This window comes from Eurytemora carolleeae, unplaced genomic scaffold (genome assembly GCF_000591075.1).
Source record: "Eurytemora carolleeae unplaced genomic scaffold, Eaff_2.0 scaffold253, whole genome shotgun sequence".
Lineage (NCBI taxonomy): Eukaryota > Metazoa > Arthropoda > Copepoda > Calanoida > Temoridae > Eurytemora > Eurytemora carolleeae.
This window is the reverse complement of record NW_019396190.1, coordinates 49,313-75,502: the sequence shown is the minus strand read 5'-3', so window position 1 is coordinate 75,502 and position 26,190 is coordinate 49,313. Positions and strand designations below refer to the sequence as shown.

Sequence of the window (26,190 nt, the reverse complement as noted above, 5' to 3'; positions counted from 1 at the left end):
TCTATTTCATAAATAGCTTGGCCTAGAATTATCTATTTAGAAATATCCTGACCTAGAATTATTTATTTCAGGAATAGTTTGGCCTAGAATTATCTATTCGAAAATATCCTGACCTAAAATTATCTATTTCAGAAATAACTTGGCCTAGAATTATCTATTTAAGAAATAGCGTGACCTAGAATTATCTATATAAGAAATAGCGTGGCTTAGAATTATCTATATAAGAAATACCGTGGCCTAGAATTATCTATATAAGAAATAGCGTGGCCTAGAAATCTATATAAGAATTAGCTTGGCCTAGAATGATCTATTTAAGAAATAGCTTGGACTAGAATTATATATTTAAGAAATAGCGTGGCCTAGAATTATCTATATAAGAAATAGCGTGGCCTAGAAATCTATATAAGAAATAGCGTGGCCTAGAATTATCTATTTAAGAAATAGCTTGGACTAGAATTATCTATTTAAGAAATAGCGTGGCCTAGAATTATATATTTAAGAAATTATATATTTAAGAAATTATATATTTAAGAAATTATATATTTAAGAAATTATATATTTAAGAAATTATATATTTAAGAAATAAAATATATAAAATACATTTATTTAGAAATAGCTCGGCCAACTTGTGACAATCCAACAGAAAGCCGACGATCTAGCAAGGAATACCAAATAATTTAGTATTCTTAAAGAAATTGAATCTTTGCCACAAACTCAATTACTATATCTTTGCAACCTGAAGGGGTAAACCTTTGAAATTTTAAACTTAGATTATTTGATCCAGCAGAATTAAGACTTTGAAATATTTAATGTCTACGACATTGGGTTACAAAGATAAAATGATTAGAAAATCAGAGTTTGTGGCAAAGACTCAATTCCTTTAAATCCATTTTTCTATAAATCATTTTACACAGTTTTGATCTTTAATTTTCTTTTTTTAGACTCAAGCAAAATTTATTGATACAATTACGCCCTTTTATATTCTAATAAAAATGAAATAAGAAAGTAAGGAATTTTTCATAACGGTTTTTATTTGAATTGTGACATTTAATCTTTTTTTGTTATTCCCATGATAAACTTTCTTTATTTTGATTTAAATCTTATATTTAATTCAATTTAATTCCAAACAAATCATTAAGATATTACAACCTATCATCATCGAATTTTAGTCGACGCAAATTGACATATAGTTTATACTTTTTAGTATTTTTTATTTGTTTTATATCCAATGCACTTAAAACGATTTTTTGTCCGCTAGTTGTCTCTCCCACGTGGAGCTATGCAGAAACATCGAGAGCAGAGACACCTGGCGGCAACTAATCGTCGTTTAAATTGCATAACAAATAAAGTAAATTAACAATGTTATGAAATGTCAACTACATACGAATGCGTCGAATAAAAATCGATGAGTATAGGTTGTAATATCCGAATGATTTGCTTGGAATTAAATAGATTTTTTTACGATCTGAGTCGAATATTGCAACTTTCTGATTTTGTGTGGACGCTACGTTCTCCGGTATGATTAGTTTTTAACAATTTTCTCCTTATACAGACTCAACAGATAGAAGTAAGATTAGTATCGATCACCATCGAATTTATTCGGCGTAAGCCTATACCCCCTTTTATTTTTCGCAAAACCTCCCTTTAAGAATAAAATATGAACAGTGTTTTCTAAAGTTTCATCATTTGTGGGTTACTGTATAGTAAATTTGACAACCACAAAAATATAATCAGCCTGGTTCCTTTTTTCTACGTTTTTTTTCTCCTTCATGAAACTGTCAAATTTTAAATCTAAGAAATGCTATTTTTCCAAAAAAATGTTGATTCTGCAATATTCGGTATTACAAGGATAAGTCCCATCCCTGTTCTCCTTCCAGTTCTCCTAAACATTCTCCATCAAGGATGGAACACAGTCCAACCAACCCCTTCCCTCTCCAGGCCGACAAGAACAAGTGTATCAAGTGCAGTACCTGCCCTGGAGTCCATAGTCCCGGATTACAGGGCGTCTCAGATCAAACCAAGTGTCCCCATAGTCCCAAAAAGTCTGAGAAACTTAGTCCAAGTGGTGCTCGTAGTCCATATAGTCCAACCGGTTCAGCCCATTATAAAATATCAAACAGCAAGCATAGTCCAACTTCTGCTAGTAAGCCCTCTACCTCCCCCGAGCAACAGAACTGTAAACATAATCTTAAACCTAGTAAACCACAGGAGAGCTCAGCTAAGAAGAGTCCTCTGTATTCAAAAAATAAACATCATACCAGGGACCGAATTTAATGAATTGGAGAGGTGGCTGAACTACCAATTACCGATTCAAATCCTCATGAGACCGAATTTTAAGAATTTGAGCTGCCTCGCTGAACTTCCTAAGTTACTGCCGATTCAGTTTTGAAGCACCAATTCAAAGTAAAAGCTTAAGGAATGTTTTGAATCGGTGGTTCAAATTTGATCCGTTGGTAGACAGTTCAGCCAGGTCTAGACCTGGCTTAAACCCTTTAAATTCGGTCTCTGAATCTTTAAGTTTGAATCTGTGATTAAAATTTGAACCGACATGTAGGTAGTTCAGTGACCTAGCTCAAGTTCATTAAATACCGTCCCAGAACTAGAGATTCGGAGAAACATCAGTCCAGATCCAACCCCAACAGCAGGGGTCAGTTTAAGGAGGAATGCTCGTCCAGGCACTTGTCAAGGGAGGATATCAGCGGGTCTTCTAGGTCTAGAGAGGGGGTGGAGAGAAGCCCTACTCTAGAGGGTTGGAGCAGGGATTTGACCAACTCTCATGAGAACATGAGTTTGTATCCTAGAGGTGCAGGAACCAGTGCTCGGAGGAAATCAGATAACCCCCTACACTACCAGGATACAGGTACATGCATACTTGGAGTCTAGGATACAGGTACATGCATACTTGGAGTCTAGGATATACTTACATGGTGTTAGGTACTTTCCCAAAAGGATTTTCCCAAATGAGCGATTTCCCAAGCGGCAACTTCCCAAAGGTTAGGTTAGGCCCTGTTCTGGAGTCGGCCAGTAAATACCCTACTCCAGAACAGTTTCTCTAGCACGTATCTATCCAGGTACAGTTCAGTTTCACTTACCTATCAATGTATTTTGATAAACAGGTTGAGGATCATGCCCTTTGATTTGGCATAGATAGTTACGACCTTCTGATTGATATCAATACCTATCAAGATTGTATCCGGGTTTAAACATTGATATCTGAGTGAAACTGAACTGTACCTGGATAGATAAGTGTTAGAGAAACTGTTCTGGAGTAGGGTATTTACTACATATATAGAATATTGGCATGGTCCTCCTCATGTATCAGATCTGATCAGATCAGAGCTAGGAACTTTTGTGTCAGATACTCATAATCCCAATCCCTTGATTTCGATATCCACTGTGGACACTATCATTTAGGGATCAATGCTTTATCAATTTCTTTTAATTAAACAAAATAAAAAAGTTCCCAGCTCTGATAAGATTTATCTTCATCCTTCTACAGATACGAATAAGTAGATTCTCTAGAGGTTAAGCAGTACATAACAGATGTTCCGTACGAAATACGATATGAAGGAAAAATATCTGATTTGTTTTTTTGTTTAGATGATAACTTTAAAATTAATTTTTAAATGAGTATGAATCAGATGGCAGAAGAAAGTTTCAGGAACAAACTTTTTTCATCGCAAGGAACTTAGATTTTGCCACAATTTTTTAATCTCTTTATCTTTGCAGCCCGATAATTCAAACTATGCATTCCGTTAGATCAAATAGTTTGAAATATAAAAGGTGTACACCATTAGGTTGCAAAGATATATGGATTAGATAATTAGAGTTTGTGTGGAAAAAACTGAGTTTCTTTTGAACCATGTTGTTATTATTACTGATATAATTGTATAGGAAAGATGAAGCACAGTTCCCCAGAATATGGAAATTTTCTAGCAATAGGTAATTTACCNGTAGGAAGCATTTATTTATTAATATGGAATCTGCAGATTTTTCTTATGAACTAATCTTCTTAAATCAGTAAATATCAATAAAACATTTCGAAAATGCATTTTTCTGAAAAAGTTTAATAAAGAAAAGTAATATCTAAAAATATTCTTGTTGTAGCAGCGTAGCAATTGCACTAATCTTAAAAGAAACGATTATATTCCAAGTCTATTGATATTAACATTATTATTAATATTATTACTTTTGATATTAATATTATTTAATCTGCTTGAAAAAAATGTCAAATCAACAATTAATTAAAAAGACCAATTTTATTTATAATAATTTGATTATTAATTTTAAGTAACCTTTAACCCCCCCCGAGTATTTTTGGCCTAGCACTCTCATTTTTGACACTATTACCATGACATTTTATCATATTTGACACTATTACCATGACATTTTATCATTTTTGACACTATTACCATGACATTTTATGACTTTTAATAAAAAAGAAATTTAATAGTTTTTCTTTTTAATAATACAGGGCCGTAAAAAGTCCGGTCTGTTAAAAAAAAATCTAAAATAGCTCATAATTTTTTTTTGACTAAAGCTACAGGTCTTAAAATTATATTTTTGAAAAGCCCTTGAAAAATGCGTCTAGAAACATGTGTCACACTTTGAATTTTTTTTTTTTTTTAATATTTTGTAACATTTTCCCCCTTTATTTGGCATTTTTTTCAACACTCCCCAGGACCCAAACAGTTAAAGATATCGGTCTTATTTATTTTTCAATGGACTGACCTTTAAAAATTGGGGTATACCCTAAGAAATTTTAAATTTTCTTCTAACAATATTTCATCGAACAACATTCATTTCAACCCTATACGACTTGTATTAAATAAACAGTGCTTCCCAAAATTGAATGATCAAATGGTAATAAAAGGTTGATGTGAAGACGACTTTTCTTTAATATGCAATCTATTTTTCAAGAAGCACTGTATATTTATGAAAAGTCATCATCACTTACCATATTATTTTGAGGAGCTCTGTATATTTATGAGCAGTCGTTTATGCTTGCCGGACCATCTTATTTTGGGGAGCACTGTATATTTATAAGAAGTTTTGAATGCTTGTTATTTTATTTTGGGAAGCACTGTATATTTTGAGAAGTCACCAATGCTTACCATTTTATTTTGGGGAGCACTGTATATTTATAAGAAGTTGTCTTCATTTACAATTTTATCAAGTATGATTAAGGTGAAGAAAAAGTTACAATTCTTTTTATAACCCAAATAGTCCATCAATAAAATCACCCCCCCCCCCCCTCCACGAAATTTTGGTTTATTTTCAAATCCCTTTTCCACGTACTGCACCTAATAACAATGATCAGTGTAGTTGATTAACCTAAATACACACGTCAGAATCTAGCGTACATTTTCCTCCATTTGTCCTGACGGGATTCTCTAAGGCCTTTTTATAGGGAGGGGCGTGGGACACTCCCCCCCAGACCATACATAGATTCAGACCCTCCAGCCAGGGTTAAATTAAGTTTGCTATTAACGATTCACCCTTATAACCTAGAAGGCCAGAGTTCATTAATAATGATACCATGGATTAGCTATTTTTATTCATATCTTCTAATAAATCTTTTTGAATTGGTGGCATTCTTTCAAAATTATGCTAACAATCCCTTAAAGGGACTGTTAGCATAATTTCAAGTGACCTTCCATGTAAACATTCACTAAGGTACCATTTAATCCTTTGACTGATGACTGATGAAGGATATCACTTGAAATTACGCTACCAGTCCCTTTAACCATATATATATTTCAGGGAAGGAGTGTCCTGATTTTAACAGGTAAATTCATACAGTGCGTCCCACAAAACATTTGTATAAACGGGATTATTTTGTGAACAAATTTACTGCGGGATTTAATCCAATTTTCATTTTTGTTTCAAGAAAAAAAAAGCGTTTGGTCAAAGACAAAATATTGTAAAGGATCCGGGTCTTTGTCACAAGTTAAAATTGTCTAGTTCCTTTATCTCAAGGTTATAATGCAAGGAAAATTATTTAAGAGGTGTACGCATCTTTTGTACTGCAGTGCACTGTCTCATGGGCGGTAATGTAAACACAAGACGGATGTCACAGTCTGACATGGGATCCATTTTTCACATAAAAAATCAATGAAATATTCTGGTCATAGGAAACTATTATGTGAATTATCAAAATGATCAAAATTTTATGCTTTCAACCTCCTCGGACACTATACAAACACTGATGCATCTATTCCAGAGAGAACTGGTTTCAATATTTACGAAAAGTATACGCAACTGCAATTAACTTTCCTTGCATTATAACCTTGTTTTATCTTAACAACCTACTGCTGTAAACCTTTTATATTTCAAACTTGATGATTTTATTTAATAGAATTCGTAGTTTTAGATATCTAAGGTCTACTTCATTGGGTTGCAAAGAAATAAGAAAATCAGAGTTTGTGGCAAAGACTCAATTCCTTAACTGCAATCAACTGATTTTCAACATTCTCTTTGATACTGCACATTTTAAGACCTATCAAAACATTGAAGATAAATTATACAATTTTAAAAGTATCTCACAAATTGTAATGTTAAATATAATATATACAATATTTGTAAATACATCAATAATTATTGACAAAACTCTCTGTGCTTGTTTTAAATTAATATTTTAATATTAAAAATAGAAAAGAATGAATAAGGGTTTAAAACTGCAGTTTTGTTTTTCGGGTAACTAAAACATTTATAGTTTAATTTGTTCAACATCTAATTAGACCAAGTTTATAAACTACAAAGGACTTATATTCTTTTTCAGGTTTTTAAAAAGCATTTAAACTTTAAATTTTAATTGTTTTATGGTAGTTATTTTTTATTGTCCTTTTAAACCATTTAATCTAACTTACATACAACTTTTTTACTGTAATCTTGTTACGCGAGCCATGCTGCGTATAGAAAGTCTGTTTGTCGCCCCTGTGTATTTCTGAGTTCCCCCTGAAGATCTGTACGGAATGTATTGTGAAAGAACTAGTTTAGGAACTGTTTACAGTCCGACTGCGCAGACGCAAGATTTCTCGCGGAATAGTAACTAATTTATATCAGTATATGTTTATTCGTTTTGCAAGTATTAGCCGTGTTCAGAATTCTGGGATCACTGTGGTAACTATTTTTATATATATTTATGCTTATCGGTCTGATTATAATATGATTGATATTTGTATATGTGTTTGTTGGTTCCTAGCCACAGTTTTTTAATGCCTGAGTGAATTATTTGTTGTAGTTGTATGATTATCACTCAAAGCTTTTTCTGTGGGTTTATTAAACTTGTTTAGATTGAAGGCTCAGAGAAATAAACGTTCGGAACCTTACTATCATCCTTTTATTTTGAAGAGCGTTGAGAGAAGGGAGTCTTACGATCCGGTCCTGAGAAATACCACACGGTATATATATTAGGTCTTTAGGGAAATCGCTAAGTAGCGAAACAAATCTAAACACTAAAAGTTATATTACAATATGTAACATTAAAAACAAAATCATAACCAAGGAACTATAACACTAAGAACCCCCCAACTCCTATGATCGCAAATTAGGAAACAGAACGCTTAACAATTAAATGTCCAATGACAAAAAGTCCAAAACATAACGACCAAAAACAAAACCCAAAATACACAATGTTTCAAAATGTCCAAAGCAACAAAAATTTGCCCATGTAACATAAGTTTCAAACAACGAGGTTATAGTATATAGAGTGATGATGTACTCTAATCCTTTACTAATTGTACAGGCCATGTACTTCACTTACAAAGGTCAAACTGTATATTACAGTATTCGGGGGTGATTTCTGAAAATATTTAGTTAGGAAATTTTGTTTTCCATTTAACTATTGGAATCCACACACACACCTTTATGGTGTGCAGACTGCAGGATTACATTTTCACAGGAAGACGTAATATTACAGTCTTTTACAGAGCAATATTTGATCGTTAATAAACGGTTCTGAGAAAACTGAGTAAAACTCAAGATACAAAACTTCCCCATACACTTTTACTCCGAAACCGTACTGCATATTTTACGTTTGTACTGTATGAATAGGCCATACTCTCTTAATAACCTTCAGTAAACTATCCCAAGTGTACACTCAGGCTAATACACAGGGAGAGGTGGCTAAGATCCTAGTTTCAAAGTTAAAAATGTAATCAGTTTAAAAACCTTAACATTTTGTTGTAATATGATAATCATTCCAATTTATACTGAAAGTTTTGTAAAAATGCTATTGAAATTATATAAGTAAAGTGATAACCAGAAAACTCTGAAATAAGAAGACGCCTTTTAGGATCAAGTTATGACAAAGTCCAATGAGCATGAGACACAGCATGAATGCAGTTAAAAACAGACCCATTTCACTAAATTTGTGATTAAAACAAATATGTCGTCTTATTCTACAGTTTCCTGGTTATAACTATACATTCTGTTCTATTCATTGCTCTAATGTCGTCTATTCTACAGCTTCCTGGTTATCACTATATATTATTCTCTGTTCATTGCTCTAATGTCGTCTTATTCTACAGTTTCCTGGTTATAACTATACATTCTGTTCTATTCATTGCTCTAATGTCGTCTTATTCTACAGTTTCCTGGTTATTACTATACATTATTCTCTGTTCATTGCTCTAAAGTCGTCTGATTCTACAGTTTCCTGGTTATCACTATACATTTTTCTCCGTTCATTGCTTTAATGTCGTCTTATTCTACAGTTTCCTGGTTATTACTATTCATTTTTCTCTATTCATTGCTCTAAAGTCGTCTTATTCTACAGTTTCCTGGTTATTCCTATACATTATTCTCTGTTCATTGCTATTATGTCGTCTTATTCTACAGTTTCCTGGTTATCACTATACATTTATCTCTGTTCATTGCTATAATGTCGTCTTATTCTACTTTTTCCTGGTTATCATATACATTTATCTCTGTTCATTGCTATAATGTCGTCTTATTCTACAGTTTCTTGATTATCCCTATACATTTTTTCTCTGTTCATTGCTCTAATGTCGTCTTATTCTACAGTTTCTGGTTATCACTATACATTCTTCTCTGTTCATTGCTCTAATGTCGTTTTATTCTACAGTTTCCTGGTTATCACTATACATTATTCTCTGTTCATTGCTCTAATGTCGTCTTATTCTACAGTTTCCTGATTATCACTATATATTATTCTCTGTTCATTGCTATAATGTCGTCTTATTCTACAGTTTCCTGGTTATTACTATACTTTATTCTCTGTTCATTGCTCTAAATTCGTCTAATTCTACAGTTTCCTGGCTATCACTATACATTTTTCTCCGTTCATTGCTCTAATGTCGTCTTATTCTACATTTTCCTGGTTATTACTATTCATTTTTCTTTTTTTTATTGCTCTAAAGTCGTCTTATTCTACAGTTTCCTGGTTATTACTATACATTATTCTCTGTTCATTGCTATTATGTCGTCTTATTCTACAGTTTCCTGGTTATTACTATACATTTATCTCTGTTCATTGCTATAATGTCGTCTTATTCTACAGTTTCCTGGTCATCATATACATTTATCTCTGTTCATTGCTATAATGTCGTCCTATTCTACAATTTCCTGATTATCCCTATACATTTTTTCTCTGTTCATTGCTCTAATGTCGTCTTATTCAACAGTTTCTGGTTATCACTATACATTCTTCTCTGTTCATTGCTATAATGTCGTCTTCCTATTCCAATATATATATATATATATATTAATAGGCAAAGACGAAAATCTACTCCTGCAATTTACCTCCTAGAGAACCAAACCTCGGAGCAAACCCTCTCCGAGTCCATCAGTAGACTAGCCATAGGTAATAACTAATACTAGAATTCCCAGTACGCTTTAAATCATCATGTTCCAAGAGTTTTGGGTTGCAAAGATATAGAGATTCTTGCTTGAAAAGTGTTTAATTCTGATAATTTCTCCATTGGTTTGCAACAGAAATGTAAGTAACTTTTGTAGATAAACCACAATTGAAAATATTCAGTTTTTAAACGGTAAAACAGGGATGTCTTATTAATTATTGATCAGAAAAAGTTTTTAAGGTACTTTGTGAATTGTACATGTCTAAAGTCCCATTAAAAATTATTTTAGGAACGTTGAACGCGTCCTCATCAGACATATCTCAGAATCCTATTCGGTCCGGCCACAGGGTAATTATTTAGAGAACCTGGGACAGAATATAATGAATTTGAGCTATCTCGCTGAACTCTCAACTCGGCGGTTCAAATTTGAGCTATCTCGCTGAACTCTCAACTCCGCGGTTCAAATTTTGAAACACCGATTTGAAGATAAAGATTCAGGAAGGATTTGAATCGGTGATTTAAATTTGAACCGGCGGCGGCGGGAGGTTTTAATTCATTTAATTCGGTCCCATACCAACCCCTAACATATTAAGAATTGTAAAAAACAACTGAGCCAATCTAACTGTTCAAAGATGTCCTAAGCTGAGTTCGGATGGTAGAAATTTGTCAAAAAACTGTATTTCTTTAAAAAAAATTATTTTTACATTTTTTCCGTGTGCAATGGATTGTCCAATACCATGGAAAGTCTTAAATTTTTCATATCATAATTTTTTTACCTTTCTATTCTTTCTGAAATATTTTATAAAAAAAAATTGAACCTACATTTCTTTTCTGAAATTTGTTTTTGCCTCTTCTTCATATATATATGTGTATGCCTCCCCCTCCCACTCCCCAACGTTTATAAATACAATCTGAAATATATATATGTGTATGCCTCCCCCTCCCACTCCCCAACGTTCATAAATACAATCTGAAATATATATATGTGTATGCCTCCCCCTCCCACTCCCCAACGTTCATAAATACAATCTGAAATATATATATGTGTATGCCTCCCCCTCCCACTCCCCAACGTTCATAAATACAATCTGAAATATATATATGTGTATGCCTCCCCCTCCCACTCCCCAACGTTCATAAATACAATCTGAAATATATATATGTGTATGCCTCCCCCTCCCACTCCCCAACGTTCATAAATACAATCTGAAATATATATATGTGTATGCCTCCCCCTCCCACTCCCCAACGTTCATAAATACAATCTGAAATATATATATGTGTATGCCTCCCCCTCCCACTCCCCAACGTTCATAAATACAATCTGAAATATATATATGTGTATGCCTCCCCCTCCCACTCCCCAACGTTCATAAATACAATCTGAAATATATATATGTGTATGCCTCCCCCTCCCACTCCCCAACGTTCATAAATACAATCTGAAATATATATATGTGTATGCCTCCCCCTCCCACTCCCCAACGTTCATAAATACAATCTGAAATATATATATGTGTATGCCTCCCCCTCCCACNGGTTATTTAAAATTTTGCAAAAATATTTGCATAATTGAAATGGCATGGTCAAGGGCTTTTCAAAAATTTTTTGGACAAATTTTTTTTTGCAAACATTTTTACTATAAAACTGGATTTTGCGATAAAAAATTCAATTTTCGCAAATTTGCAAATTTTTTTGCAGATTCTAAAAGTAGAGCACAATGAGCAAATGATGTATCATTTGTCATATTTGGACATAAAACATGGGATTTAGAGCGGGGGTCAAATTGACCCCCCCCCCAGCGTATCCTGGTTTTCAAGTACCCCAGCAGGGATAGGGTTAAATTTGATTTTTTTAAAAGAGTAAATAGGTGACATTTCAAAAAGAATTATAATTTACTATAATTTGCGCACATCTTCTATTTTATCTTTTTATTTTGGCTCTATCTGTGAGCACCTTCTCTATTTACAATATAAACAAAAAAAAACAAAAAAGTTCGCGGATTTCATTATATTTTTTTGCGCATTTTCAAAATATTACAAAATCAAAAACTTTTGGACATAAACCTCATGTGAGGTCCCAAACAAAATTTGGGCCCGATCAGTTAGGTCGTTTTGATGTTTCTTGGATACAAACAGACAAACAATCAAAAAGTTGAATCTTTTCGGGCAGAATTGTTTTTTTTCTCATTTTTTAAATATTTGTTATCAGGATATTGGAAGCCTGTTCTCCAGTGAAGATATGAGTATGGATGATGGATATCTAAGATTAAACCTGCTTAATTGTCCTAATACATCGACACTCCAGGTAGTAAAAGATCTAACCTTCGTTCCGAAATGTTATATCGTCAAAAAAATCAATTTATTTAAAATGGTTATTTTTAATGAGACTCCAACTAATTTTATTCGAATGTCTTAAGTAGTCACGTAAAGTTTGCAGATACAGGGTGTAAAGTTTGCAGATACAGGGTGTAAAGTTTGAAGATACAATCATACAGGGTGTAAAGTTTGTAGATACAGGGTGTAAAGTTTGCAGCTATACAAGGTGAAAAGTGACACAAGAGAGTCGACGGAAAGATTTTTTTCTTAATTTCTTTTCCAAAGGCAAAATGTATTATTTCTAAAAACATTTATTAACAGACACCTCCAGTCCTGGCATTTACAAAATGTGGTCTGCCATTATTGTGCTTTCCAAATTATTTGAAAATTTCGTTCAGATTTCAATATCATCCAATATATACTAGCCATTTTTTTTAATGGAAGTAGCTTTTTTGGATAAACAATTGCTTCATTATAGCTAACAATTCAAAGACCAAAGACATTCTCTAATCTCAATTATCATGTTTAGTGGGTGCAAAGTATAAACCCTTGTATACCAGGCTTTTAGGATTCCCCCCTTTCTGTATAACAAGCTTTTAACTGTTGCTCTGTCGGCCATTTTAAATCATTTATAAATTTTGGCGGATTTTCTCTTTTCGAATTAATTTCAACTATTTTCCAAGATTTTTTCTCTCCAATTTTGAAGTTCCATTAACCTTACCTAGGTGCCAATTGAGGTCCCACACAAAAAATTCATCCCGATTGGTTCAGCCGTTTGTACGTTTATTGGATACAAACGGACAAACAAACAAACAGACACAAAACCAAAAGTAAATTTACATATTTTCTAAGAGATCATGTTTTTTCTTGTGGTTTCAATTTAAAGGGTATTCGCAGGCTCAAAAAAAAAGAAAAAGTCTGCAAAATCTTATAAAAATGTTCGACTTTACAAAAGATATAAATTGATTTTTTTTTCTCGCATTAATGGAGTTTTAATTTACATGCATAATAAATCCTAAATCTTGATGGATTTGCATAACTGTGCACACGACACTTATTAATTAATTAACTGCAGTTTAATCTTTGATAAATTCAAGAAGTTTTAATGACGAATAGGACAAAAAATTTAGTCACGGTAGATTAATAAATATAACGAATAAAAAATTCTAAAACTTCTATTTTATCTGAAAAAAAATCCAAACTTTTGTTTGTTTCTGTGTTTGTCCACTTGTAAACAAAAAACAAATTCAATAAAAAATTTGATAATGAACATTTTAATCAGTGTTGAGGAAAGGTTTTCCATGCTAATTTTAGAACTAAATTTTTTAAACAATCAACCTGATGATATTTTGATATTTTTTAAAAATAGAAAAAAGGTTGAAATATTAAAATTCTACGACATGGGGTTGCAAAGATATAGGATAGGCTATTTCAAAAAAAACCTAAATCAAAATTTGAAACTGTGGAGAAGTGTAGGAAGTGACATTATACTGTGGAGAAGTGTAGGAAGTGACATTATACTGTGGAGAAGTGTAGGAAGTGACATTATAATGTGGGGTCATTTTCCCAAAATTTTAGAGTCCTACCATTTTGGGTTAAAAATCGAGGTTGCAGGATCGAAACTAAATGATAAAAACTTTTTCTGAAAACCGATTTTAATCTGTTAAAAGTTATGAAAATTGATTAAAATATATATACTTATATTATTCTCCAAAATGTTTGGTTATCTATAATATTTTCAAAATAAAATAAAAATGATTAATGTAAGTTTTAATCAGAAATAAATGAAAAAAAAACGCGAAAATCATGCAACCTCTAATTTTTTTTGTGTTCTTTGAAATACCCTAATATAGGGGTAATGAATGAGTTTGTGTTTCTTTGGAACGACATCAAACTGATTTGATGTGATTCCCCCCTGTGTGTCTAAATATACATTAACTTACTGTTGCATTGAACTAAGCTATTCCACTAAATTTCCCGGGGGGGAAATCACTGCAGTTAACCACTTCTATATTATATACAGTATATACCATAACACAGGTTGATTTAAAGGGAGTGTTCGCGAAAAATGAAAGGGGGTATAGGCTTACGGCAAAAATAAGCGTTTTTGATCGCTACTAATCTTACTTCTATCTGTTGCGTCTTTAAGGAGAACATTTCTTAAAAACCACTGATACCGAAGAACGTAGAACTCTGATCGTAAAATAATGAACCTAATTCCAAACAAATCATTCAGATATTACAACCAATAATCATCGATAATTTTTTGACACATTTCTATATAGTTGATATTTCATTATTTTTTATGATTTGAGAGTTACTTTTGAAAACTTTTTTTGATAATGAAGACGACATTTTCATATTTTCCAGGAATGTTCGAAAATCCAGCGTCAGCGAAATATTATTAAAAAAAACTAAATCAAAAATATTATGAAATATTAACTATGTACGAATGACTATTGGTCGTAATATCTGAATGATTTGTTGGGAATTAATTGATTTTTTACGATCCCAGTTGAATATTGCTACTTTCCGAATTTGTATGGACGCTATATGTTCTTCAACAAAAGTCGTTTTTATCAATTTTTCTCCTGATAGACGCAACAGATAGAAGTAAGATTAGTAGCGATCCAAAGTGCTTATTTTTCGCCGTAAGCCTATAGCCCCTTACAGTTTTTGCGAACACTCCCTTTAAAGACCACCAAGAATATTGTGCATTTATGGATAAAAAGGCGGTAAAATACCTTTCAGAATTTAAACGACTTTTATGTTATACAAAATGATAAACTGGCGCGCATTTGTTTAAACAATGATGTGTAAAACTGAAGCACTTTGCATTCAATCATACTAAAGGTCGTCTTTAATCTGCAATGGTTAGTATGGGTTAACTGTATCTGGTATTTGGGGGGGGGGGAATAGTCATTTAACAAGAAGAATACTAATTGCTAGTCTGCTTTATATCATATATCTGCTACTTATAGTAGTTATTCCAATAGAGAAATACTAATTGTTAGTCTGCTACTATGTATATATCCGCTAATAATATCTGCTAGATAAAATGAACAATTGTAAATCTGCAAGATTATATAAAAAATCAAAGATAAAAGATATTAACCCTAGAGTTTAAACTATTCAATATTCTCTTATAAAATCTGTAGATTCCCGTGAGAACTGTAGATTCTTGTTACATTATTCTGATTCAAAAATATAATTCAAATTTAAAATATACTTACAAATGAAACCTTAGACTTTCCCTTTTCTTCAAGTAAAAATGCATCAAAGTTTCATGCTTCATCAAAACCTATTTTCCCATAAAAAACGTCCATTTTCTATACCATTCTATTTTATCATTTATATTGTGGTTTTCAATTTGTTGAACCCTGTTCAGTGTCCATCCTAGATTTATATTTGGAGCTAGATATGGGCACATTTGACTTTCTTCATTTTGTTCGTTCATCGTTCGTGAACGAGCCATTTCGTTCGTTTTTATTTTAATAAATTATTACAAAAAAAAAAGTTCATTCTCAAAACTATATATGTTTATTTTCCAACTTCGTTTGGTTTCTCACTGTACGATCGTTCAGTAAAAACGTTCGTTCAGTAAAAAACGTTTGTTTTTTTCAAGTTTGTTGGAACGATTTTAAATCGTTTTTTTTTTAAACTTTCATTTCTTCATTTCCTTAAACAATTCATTTCGTTCGTCTATCGTTCGTTTTCTCTGAACGAACAATTTCTTTCGTTCTCAAAAATTTAGTTCGTCCAAAAAACAATATCCATCTCTATTTGTGGCCGGGCGTCTAGAAATCCAGATCAATTCTCCGATAAGTTTCAAGTTTGCCTCGGAGCAAACTAAAGAATAGAATCTGAACCTCAGGATGGAGGGAGGGAATTAAAAAAAAAATAAAGTCAGAAAATATTATTTTGTTTTAGTGTGACTGCGGACACATAAATTGTCCTTGCTGCAATCTGCTGATGAATCTGGAAGTTACAGATCCCTCACTTCTTCAGTAAACCTGGATATCCCTCACTTCTTCAGTAAACCTGGATATCCCTTACTTCTACAGTAACCCTGGATATCCCTCACTTCTACAGTAAACCTGGATATCCCTCACTTCTACAGTAAACCTGGATATCCCTCACTTCTACAGTAAACCCGGATATCCCTCACTTCTACAGTAAACCTGGATATTCCTCATGCTTCTTCAGTAAACCTGGATATCCCTCACTTCTTCAGTAAACCTGGATATCCATCTCTTCTTCAGTAAACCTGGATATCACTCACTTCTTCAGTAAACCTGGATATCACTCACTTCTTCAGTAAACCTGGATATCACTCACTTCTTAAGTAAACCTGGATATGACTCATTTTTCAGTAAACCTCGATATCCCTCACTTCTTCAGTAAACCTGGATATCCCTCTCTTCTTCAGTAAACCTGGATATCTTTCACTTCTACAGTAAACCTAGATATTCCTCACTTCTTCAGTAAACCTGGATATCTCTCACTTCTACAGTAAACCTAGATATCCCTCACTTCTTCAGTAAACCTGGATATCTCTCACTTCTTCAGTAAACCTGGATATCACTCACTTCTTCAGTAAACCTGGATATCACTCACTTCTTCAGTAAACCTGGATATTCCTCACTTCTTCAGTAATCCTGAAAGAAGATAAATCCATCCTTGCTCCCGTAATCCTAGGGATACATCCAACCTTGCTCCAGTAATCCTGGAGATAGATCCATCCTTGCTCCAGTAATCCTGGACTTAGATCAATCCTTGCTCCAGTAATCCTCGAGATATATTCAACCTTGCTCCATTAATCTAGGAGATAGATTCAACCTTGCTCCAGTAATCCTGGAGATAGATTCAACCTTGCTCCAGTAATACAGAAAAGGTCTATCATTGCTGTAGGGATTTAGGAGATTGGTCAATTATTGATCGATTTATTAAGATCAATTCTTGATCGATTTATCAAAATCAATTATTGATCTATTTATCAAGATCAATTTTTGATCGATTTATCAAGATCAATTCTCGATCGATTACCAAGATCAATTCTTGATCGATTTATCAAGATCAATTCTTGATCGATTTATCATGATCAATTCTTGATCGATTTATCAAGATCAATTCTTGATTTCATCTCATCACTACAGGGCTTGAAATTATAACTAACATAAAAAAATATCAAAGAAAAGTTTGTTTCTTTTCTTAATGTTTCCGTATTTGAATTGTTAGACTTAAAGGAATTCTAGTACCTTGTTTAGCCTATTATTACCAACATAAAAATTCAAGATTTTGAGTTGCAGAAAAAAAGTGCTTTGAGCACCGGGTGTATTTTAACTACTTTGTTGCGTTGAGCAAATTTTTCATATCAATGTTTAAAGTTTAATGTACAGGGTGTCCTAGGAAACATGACAGTTGGTTAATAGTTTTAAATGTCTTCTTCATTAATTTGTTAAGTTCTTTAATACCAAAGAGAATAATAAAAAAACATGGCTTGGTAGTATTATTATAATAAAGTTGATTTTAAAGAAAAATATAATTGTGTAAAAGATTTTTTTAGCAAAATAAACTGCAAAAGTCTTTAATATATAATACTAGATATGGAAGAAGACATTCTAAACTATTCACCAACTGTCATGTTTCGTGGGACACCCTGCATGTTGCATACAACTGTTACCATTGTACAACCTTACAAATATGTAGCACGATAAGCTGAAATTATTGCCTGGCTGTGTGGGCATAAACTCAGCTAAAGGGACTGTAAACTTTATTTCAAGTGACCCTCCATTGATAGAAAGGCGTATTCGATTCACAACGGTGCCCATTAACCCTTTGATGAATTAGATATTCATGTTTTTTTAAATGATTATTTTTAATTGTAGCTTCTTTAACCGAATTGCGCTATTTCTACTTTATACGCAATGGAGAAATTATCAGAGTGTAACACTCTTCAAGGGTACCATTTTTAGTAGGGCGTGCACCTTTTTTCAAATTGAGATAACAACTAAAGAACCTTTAAGATGTGACATTTCAAACCGTACAAGAATGCAAGGTGGTCCATGTAAGCCTAAACTAAGCTGTCGGTCCCAAGGAGTATGGAATAGAAGAGAGATACAACTGACGCAGCCCGCCCTACCCAAGGAGTATGGAATAGGAGGGAGATACAACTGACGCGGCCTGCCCTAACATATGATTGGACATGTTTTGCAGACTTCATTTGAATAAGAAATATTTGTCTGATGTACAATAACCACGTATACAATAACCTATTCTGAATATTTCTGAACCGTCTGCAAAGCATGTATAATCATCATTGGTAGGGCGGGCCGCGTCAGTTGTGTTTCCCTTCTATTTCATACTCCTTGGCCCTATCATATGATTATACAATATACATCCTTTGCAGACGGGCACTCCATTTGTATAAGAAATATTCAGATAGGTTATTGTATACGCGGTAATGAAGTACCGTCTGCAAAGGATGTCTAATCATATGGTAGGGCAGGCCGTGTCAGTTATATCTCCCTTCTATTTCATACTGCTTACTGCAGGGATCTGCAGTACACGGACCGAAAAAATATAAGGTTCTATACATAGAGAATAGACTATATATATTCTATTCTCTATGGTTCTATAGTAGATAGTGATGTAGACTATAATATTTAACACGTTTGGTCCAATAAAAAGGATAAAGAAATTGAGTCACTATATCTTTGCAGGCCATTGTGGAAGACCTTTGATATTTCAAATTATGAATTCTGTTGAAATGAATAATCACGTTTGAAAAAGGTTTTTATCATCAGGTTGCAAAGATATAAGGATTAGAAAATTTGAGTTTGTGGCCAAGGTCCTTTTTAGAAAGAAAATGCTTGAAAATAAGGTTTGATAAGCCACTCCAACATTGAAGAACTAACATCCGACTGACTGTGATTGTGATTAATAAAAATGAAGAATTATCATTGAAAATTAGAATCCTTCCAAAACAATATGTTTTTAGTTGGTGAATTCTCTCTATTGTTATTGGCATTGTGTGTTTTATCCATTTTCCTCCGGTACTGTCAAGTGCATCCTCTAAATAAATAGTATATATGAAAAAAAACCTCAATGATTATTGAAAGAGATTTTAATTATTTACCGCCCTATTGACAAACATTACCGACCTATGATTGCCACAACAGAAGGAAGTTAAGTTACTTAACGTCCCTTGGGAGAGTTATGTAAAATAGCCACCCGCTCTGCGAAGTTTTCGGTAAAATGATTCGCCCATTTTCTTCTCAAGAGACAGTAAATTGTGTTCAACTACTATTTCGGGAAATTATTAATTTTTATTTACCCACGGGTTCCCTCGACCAATTTTGTCTCAAAAACATCCCTCAATGCTCTCTGGATGTTTTGTAGAAAAAATTGGTTTTGAGAACCCCTGGGTAAAGTAAAATTCCATTAACTTCCATGTAAAGTAGTTGTAAATAATTATTACTACTACTTTACAGGGAAGTTAAGGGAATTTTACTTTTCCAAGGGCCCAGGGAACCCGTGGTGGTTAGGTAAAATTTGTAATTTCCCGTAAAATTATTTGTACACAATTTATCGTATTTTGAGAGCAAATTCGCGAAGTTTTTTTACAAAAACTTCGTAGAACGGGTCGTTACTTTACTTAATTGTAATTGATTGGTAATGTTGGTGAAAAGGCGGTAAAATTCTTTTAGTAACCCTGCATGCCTGGAAGTCTAAGAAATATAACTTTTTAATATATTTTATCGCGAAATTTGAAAGTTTTCATCAATTCCAGTGAAGGTTTGGCTGAAAGTTTGTATTTACATCCGGAAATGTTTCCTTCCATTATTCGTTATTGTAATCAGTATGAGCTCAATAGCTCGGAATAAGGATATATCCATTGATGTAACCCCTTCAGTTATAATACAGACTCGGAGCTAAGCTCAGATTGGGTAGTTCTGTTGATGCAACCATTTCAAGTCTAATACCCGGAGGTATGCTCAGATTGGATAGTTCTATTGATGCAACCCCTTCAGTTCTAATAAAGACCCGGGGCTAAACTCAGATTAAATAGTTCTATTGATGCAACCCCTTCAGTTCGCATATGGAACCGGAGCTAAGCTCAGATTGCATGTAGTCTGAACCACAAGCATCGCAGCTTATTAGCTCTTTTTATAGCTATAATAAGTCGTCCCGTGTATAGGGTATCAAGATAGTTTTGTCAGTTAAAAGATGCCATCCTAGAAATCATGATTCCATCACGTGTTTCAACGCATAGAAAAGCAAGCCACCGTTGACCTGAGTTCTATTTCAAATTCAAGCCAATAGGCATGAACCACGGCTTGAAGCATGAGTGAACGGAAAATAAGGTTGGCCAGGCTAATGCCCAAATGGAATAGTATTCGCCAAGAATCAAGATTAACCCATCATATGAGGCAGAGTAAAGGTGCAGAGAATCTGCCAGAGAGCTTCGGCTTTCTTTGATTCATTTGTATCAACCATTATTTGTTCTTTTTATACTGTAAATACATTTTTTTCCAATACTCTGTAGACTAATTCACATCAGTTTAAGGCTTTATATTTTCCTTAACTTCAACCACTTTTAACTGGAAACAATATGTTGTGTTATCCTGTAGAAAGGGGGGAGGGGAAAGTAAAGGGGTAGGGGCAAGTGTAAAAAAAAGGGCAATTGTAGTAAAAAAGGGGCCAAAATGAGTAATGTAGATCAAGAAATAGATAATAATATAATTAATTAAAAAAAGGTGCAAAGACAAGAATATCAAGAAATAGAAAGGATCGAGTTAAATAACATAAACTACGGTTTTTATTAAAGAAGGGACAATATGGGAAGGGATAAGAAACATAAAGGAGGTTAATAAAAAGGTCGGAAATATAGAAATTGGTGCAAAGGGAATGGTTAAATTAAAGAAATTGGAGCATAGGGTAGGGCTAAATTACAGAAATGGGAGCAACGGAAAGGGCTAAATTAAAGAAATTGGAGCAAAGGAAAGGACTAAATAACAGAAATTGGAGCAAAGGAAAGGGCTAAATTAAAAAAATTAGAGCAAAGGGTAGGGCTAAATTACAGAAATGGGAGCAAAGGAAAGGGCTAAATAACAGAAATGGGAGAAAAGGGAAGGGCTAAATTACAGAAATTGGAGCAACAGAAAGGGCTAAATTAAAGAAATTGGAGCAAAGGAAAGGGCTATATTACAGAAATTGGAGCAAGGGGGAGGGCTAAATTACAGAAATTTGAGCACAACAAGGAAGGTTAAATAACAGAAATTTTAATAAAGGGAAGGACTAAATTACAGAAATGGGAGCAAAGGAAAGGGCTGAATAACAGAAATGGGAGCAATGGAAAGGGCTAAATTACAGAAATGGGAGCAAAGGAAAGGGCTAAATTAAAGAAATGGGAGCACAAGGAAAGGGCTAAATTACAGAAATGGGAACAAAGGAAAGGGCTATATTACAGAAATTGGAGCAAGGGGGAGGGCTAAATTACAGAAATTTGAGCACAACAAGGAAGGTTAAATAACAGAAATTTTAATAAAGGAAAGGGNTGTTCTCGTAATAAAGGGATCAGGAATTGTATTGAAAGGGACTGTTGTCGTAATAAAGGGATCAGGAATTGTATTGAAAGGGACTGTTCTTGTAATAAAGTGATCAAGAATTGTATTGAAAGGGACTGTTCACGTAATAAAGTGATCACGAATTGTATTGAAAGGGACTGTTCTTGTAATAAAGTGGTATGTCCGATTAACCCTGGTACCCTGTAGACCCAAGTCTGATCAAGGATAAAATAAACTTTTCCTATTTGTCTAGCTTAAAATTGAGTATTTTTAATTACTCCCCTTCAACGGTATTTAACATTAGTCAGGTCGTCTTCAAATTCCATTTTATTTCAGTGACCACTGTAAGTTGATGCTTACATTAACAATTACGCAATTACTTTATTTAAATCATTATAATGCCGTGTCCTACGTATAATCAAGGAAATATTGAATAGAAGGATGGGAAGATAGGGTTTCCGTACACTTTGCTGTGACGTTTTTGGACTGTTGAAGAACTATTTTTTGCGTAACAACAATAACAAAGGCAGCCGATCTAATGTAAACATACATGAGTTAGTAAACTGTGAAAGTAGTATTATCTTGTTAAAAAAGATTGAAAAAGTTAAGGATTTTAGTTTTAGATACATAAAGGACCTTTTACAGAGACATTTTCAATCAAATTCAAGGTTATCCTGCCCCCCCCCCCCCTCCTATAGATGTCTGTTTATAATTTGTGTTATTGTTTGCAATCTTTATTATTGTAAAAAACGATTAGACTGTTCAAATTTTAAACAGAATTTTAAACAGAAAAATGATCAAAGTGTTAATTGTCTTTCCTTTATTTATAGCAGAACCTGTTGTAAATATGATTCAATACGTTAGTCTTAAATTGTATTGTAATAAATAAATATGTTAACGCTACTGTTGTTGTTGTTAATTAATAATTGTAAATAAAATATATTTAAACATGTCATTAAACATTATTTGGAAACTTTGATGTTTTCCTTTAAATCAACGTTTGTAAAAAAATTCTTTCACGCACCTCTAACCCTCAGTAAAAGTAAATTCAACCTAAAGTCTGACCGCGTCAACCTTGTTGCACCGGCTAGTCCTATTGAGTGTCTGCCTTATTTACCCAATGTCCGGGCGATACAGTACAAACTGGGACCAGAAAGGTTGACCAAGCTCGGAAATTCAAATGTACTACGGCTGCTTGTGTTTTGAATAGTCCGATGAAAAAAAACTTAATAAATGTGCTCCTTAGAATAGGAAACTTGTAATGCAGGAATTAATTAAAGTGAAGAACATTAGAGACCCATTTTACTTAATAAGCTGATTTGCAAAACTTAGATTATTCTTTAATTCTTTATTTTTCAGGATTGATGACGATATTATTTTGATGAAAATGTATTCCCTGAACAGTAAATATGTTTTCAAAGTTTGGTTTGGATTGCTGTATATCAGGTTCAACTTTAACTAGGGTTTCCTACGAAAGTAGATGTTATTTACGCGCAATTGCGGGCCCTGTAATTTCCACGCAATTCCGCACAATTCCGAGAAATACGAAAACACTTGCGCACAATCCGCGCAACGGAATTCAGATTGAAAGCCCTAACTTTAACTTATCTGCTTTTTAAAAATATGGACATGATTCTCGTCAAAAAAGGTTCTCCAATATTCTTGCTTTTAATTTGATAGATTTATAAATCCAACTATCTTTGTTAACATTTGGGACAATGTGATCATTTTTACTGCGATTTTACTTCTTCAGCTAGTTACATAGCAGATAGCACTGGAAACCACAGTTCCCCCAGTTCATATAAAGTACCAGACCGTGATTGAACCTACTAAAGCAAAATGTATAGTACACATACAGATAGTATGAGGAATAACAGGGCGGTACGCCAAATGATCAATTCCCTTCTTGTGAAATCAATGTGAAAAGTAACATATAATTAAGTGTTGAGGATGTGCCCAAAAATGGAGATCTGATGGAAGTTTACTTCCATTTTGATTAATTCCACTCGAGGGTCAATTGAAGTTACATTTACAGGTCCTTTAAATGTTTCTTATCTTTTATTTTATAGCATAAACGTTCAAGCTGAACAAACAATGCTTGTATTCTTTGCATTTGTATATTTTGATAATATGTTTGCATATACTGTAGATCTGTACAGTGAGTGTAGATTGAAGTACTAGGACAAAACGTTACTGGAAGTAAAGTCCTGAGTTTTAGATTCCTGGGACTTTTTTATTGAAATAGTATGTGGGCTGCCAAAAAGTCTTAGGAAATAAGACTACAGGAATTAAAGTCCTTAGGAAAAAAAGTCCTAAGTCTTGGGAAAATGAAATCAAGTCTAAGACGTTCTCTTGAAAAGGACTTATGCATCTGCATATTGAATAAAGCCAATGTTAGTGCAGTATACTGGTAACATGATTTCCATCTGTATCATGTGACAACGATACTGCACTATCATTGGCTGAAGTTCTGGTGACGTAATACGGACTATACGGACTATATGTAATTATATTATAAATTGTTTCTATTAAAAATGCTAAATAATAATGTAAAAATTATAATAGGAGCAAACCTGGGATTCTCAGGCTCCTGTGGGATACGTCGTTTTCAGATTGGTCGCATATTTGTTGAATATGATCTGTCTAATACTACAACTTTTTTACAAAATCTGACATATATTATTGAATTTTCGTAAAAATTTTACACAGTTTTCTATCAATTTCTCGAGACAGGAACATCAAATAGATGTTTTATATGTAACGTTTAACGCACGCACTCCTGAAGTAAAAGTAAATTCAACCTAAAGTCTGACCGCATCAACCTTGTTGCACCGGCTAGTCCTATTGAGTGTCTGCTTTATTTACCCAATGTCCGGGCGATACAGTACAAACTGGGACCAGAAAGGTTGACCCGGCTCGGAAATTTAAACGTACTACGGCTGCCCGTGAACGCCTGAGATTATCAGGTTTCATCCTATACCCCCTTTCATTTTTCCTTTACAGTCCCTTTAATTACGCTTTTTTTATTGAGAATGCATACACCGACAAAAAAAGAGAAAAAAAATACTTCTGAGAGGTCAAATTGGGATCGAAAATCAGTGATAAGAAATGGTAAATTGACATGTTTCTGATTGGTTGCAAAAGCTACCATCTTTCCACTTCTTAAAAAAATACCAAATTTGTGCAGTAAAAATGGGCTTTTTGCAACCTGGCCGATTCCCATACCTATTTGTTGAAGGCTGAAATTTGTATAAATTGAAGAAGATAAGAAAAAGAATTTATTCTCTCAATGGTCATTTACAAGCATACAAGGGGACATCATGTGGATATTTAATTTTCTTGCTTTAGTTTCCAGTATTATAGCAGCAGGTGCTGGTGGTATTCATGCAGAAGAGAACGCAGTCATCATATTTGGAGGAGGCATTGATGAAGGTAAAGCTGAAGCCTATCCAGCTTCCTGTAATCTGGACCTGCCTGAAGACACAGGCAACTTGTACGGTATAGGAGCCACTGTTTTAGACGGTAGCGTTTACTACTGCGGTGGGATGACATTTGCACAGGGAGATTATAGGAAAGTCTGTTACCAGAGTATATTTGGTACATGGGTTGAGAAGGATCCCATGTTATTCCGACGGGCATACAGCCCCTTAGTCACTGTTGGAAGCAACATTATAGCTTGGGGAGGATGGGACGATTTTGTGGTTCACGATACTGTTGAGATCTTCGACGGAGAGTCATGGAACCTTCTCCCTTGGAGGATGACTGGGAGACGAACTGAAATGTGCGTTGTTCCAATCAGTGATCGAGAGGTGATCATGATCGGTGGATATACTGGAGATGATCACCTCAACACCGTGGAGGTTTACGATATTGAAGAGGGATGGGTTGCAACCCTCCCTGATATGCCGACAACAAGGCGAGGACTAGCATGTGTAATGCACGAGAATGAAATCTATGTAGCTGGAGGACTTGATAGTTATTCAACAACTCCATCCAAGAATACTGTTGCAGTTCTCAACCTTGAGACTCTAAAATGGAGAACAATGGCCTCGATGAACCAGAACAGGCACTACCTGACCATGGAGGTTGTCAACGGCTCCCTCACTGTATTCGGAGGTTGGGAGGCTGGCAGCAAGTCCCTGGAGGTGTATACAGAGGGAGAGTGGATTGAGAAACCTCTTGGGTACAATCATGCGTTTCATGCCTCAGTGTCTCTTCCTTGTGTTTAACTTGTGCTACAAATGAAAAATATAATTTAAAGTTGATGAACTCTTAAAAGCTTTAGAATAGCAGAAGGAGATATAAATATTGTTTGACACTTTTGGTTTCAAGTTTATATCAAATTGAAGGATTTTTTTTACGAAGAGAGCCCTTTTGACAAAAAGAGTAGAGCAAAGAAAATTCTAATCATGTCTTTACCATTTTTAATTCATTAGAATATGTGAAATGCAAAGTTGTTGTTTTTGTTTTAAAACAATCAAT

The 26,190-nt window shown here is 33.8% G+C and overlaps 2 protein-coding genes across 2 annotated transcripts; both read left to right on the top strand.

Moving 5' to 3' along the window:
• The first annotated feature begins 613 nt into the window (after positions 1-613).
• Positions 614-17,033, top strand: LOC111697697 (uncharacterized). The gene is made up of 9 exons (XM_023467787.1): positions 614-663; positions 1,849-2,262; positions 2,599-2,860; positions 3,895-3,942; positions 5,764-5,788; positions 9,735-9,826; positions 10,111-10,169; positions 12,033-12,128; positions 16,070-17,033. The coding sequence occupies exons 2-9, from the start codon at positions 1,903-1,905 to the stop codon at positions 16,148-16,150; spliced, it is 1,023 nt and encodes a 340-aa protein (XP_023323555.1). The 5' UTR covers positions 614-663; positions 1,849-1,902; the 3' UTR covers positions 16,151-17,033.
• A 7,951-nt stretch (positions 17,034-24,984) lies between these two features.
• LOC111697686 (kelch repeat-containing protein kel-10) lies at positions 24,985-25,977 on the top strand. Its single transcript, XM_023467769.1, has one exon. The coding sequence runs from the start codon at positions 25,029-25,031 to the stop codon at positions 25,935-25,937; it is 909 nt and encodes a 302-aa protein (XP_023323537.1). The 5' UTR covers positions 24,985-25,028; the 3' UTR covers positions 25,938-25,977.
• Positions 25,978-26,190: the final 213 nt, after the last annotated feature.

Bases quoted from the DNA above. Each gene is read 5' to 3' on its own strand.
- LOC111697697 (XM_023467787.1), top strand. From the start codon at position 1,903: ATGGAACACAGTCCAACCAACCCCTTCCCTCTCCAGGCCGACAAGAAC. The intron at 2,263-2,598 runs GACCGAATTTAA...TACCGTCCCAGA, and splicing joins AAAATAAACATCATACCAGG to ACTAGAGATTCGGAGAAACA. The intron at 12,129-16,069 runs GTAGTAAAAGAT...ATTTTGTTTTAG, and splicing joins CTAATACATCGACACTCCAG to TGTGACTGCGGACACATAAA.
- LOC111697686 (XM_023467769.1), top strand. From the start codon at position 25,029: ATGTGGATATTTAATTTTCTTGCTTTAGTTTCCAGTATTATAGCAGCA.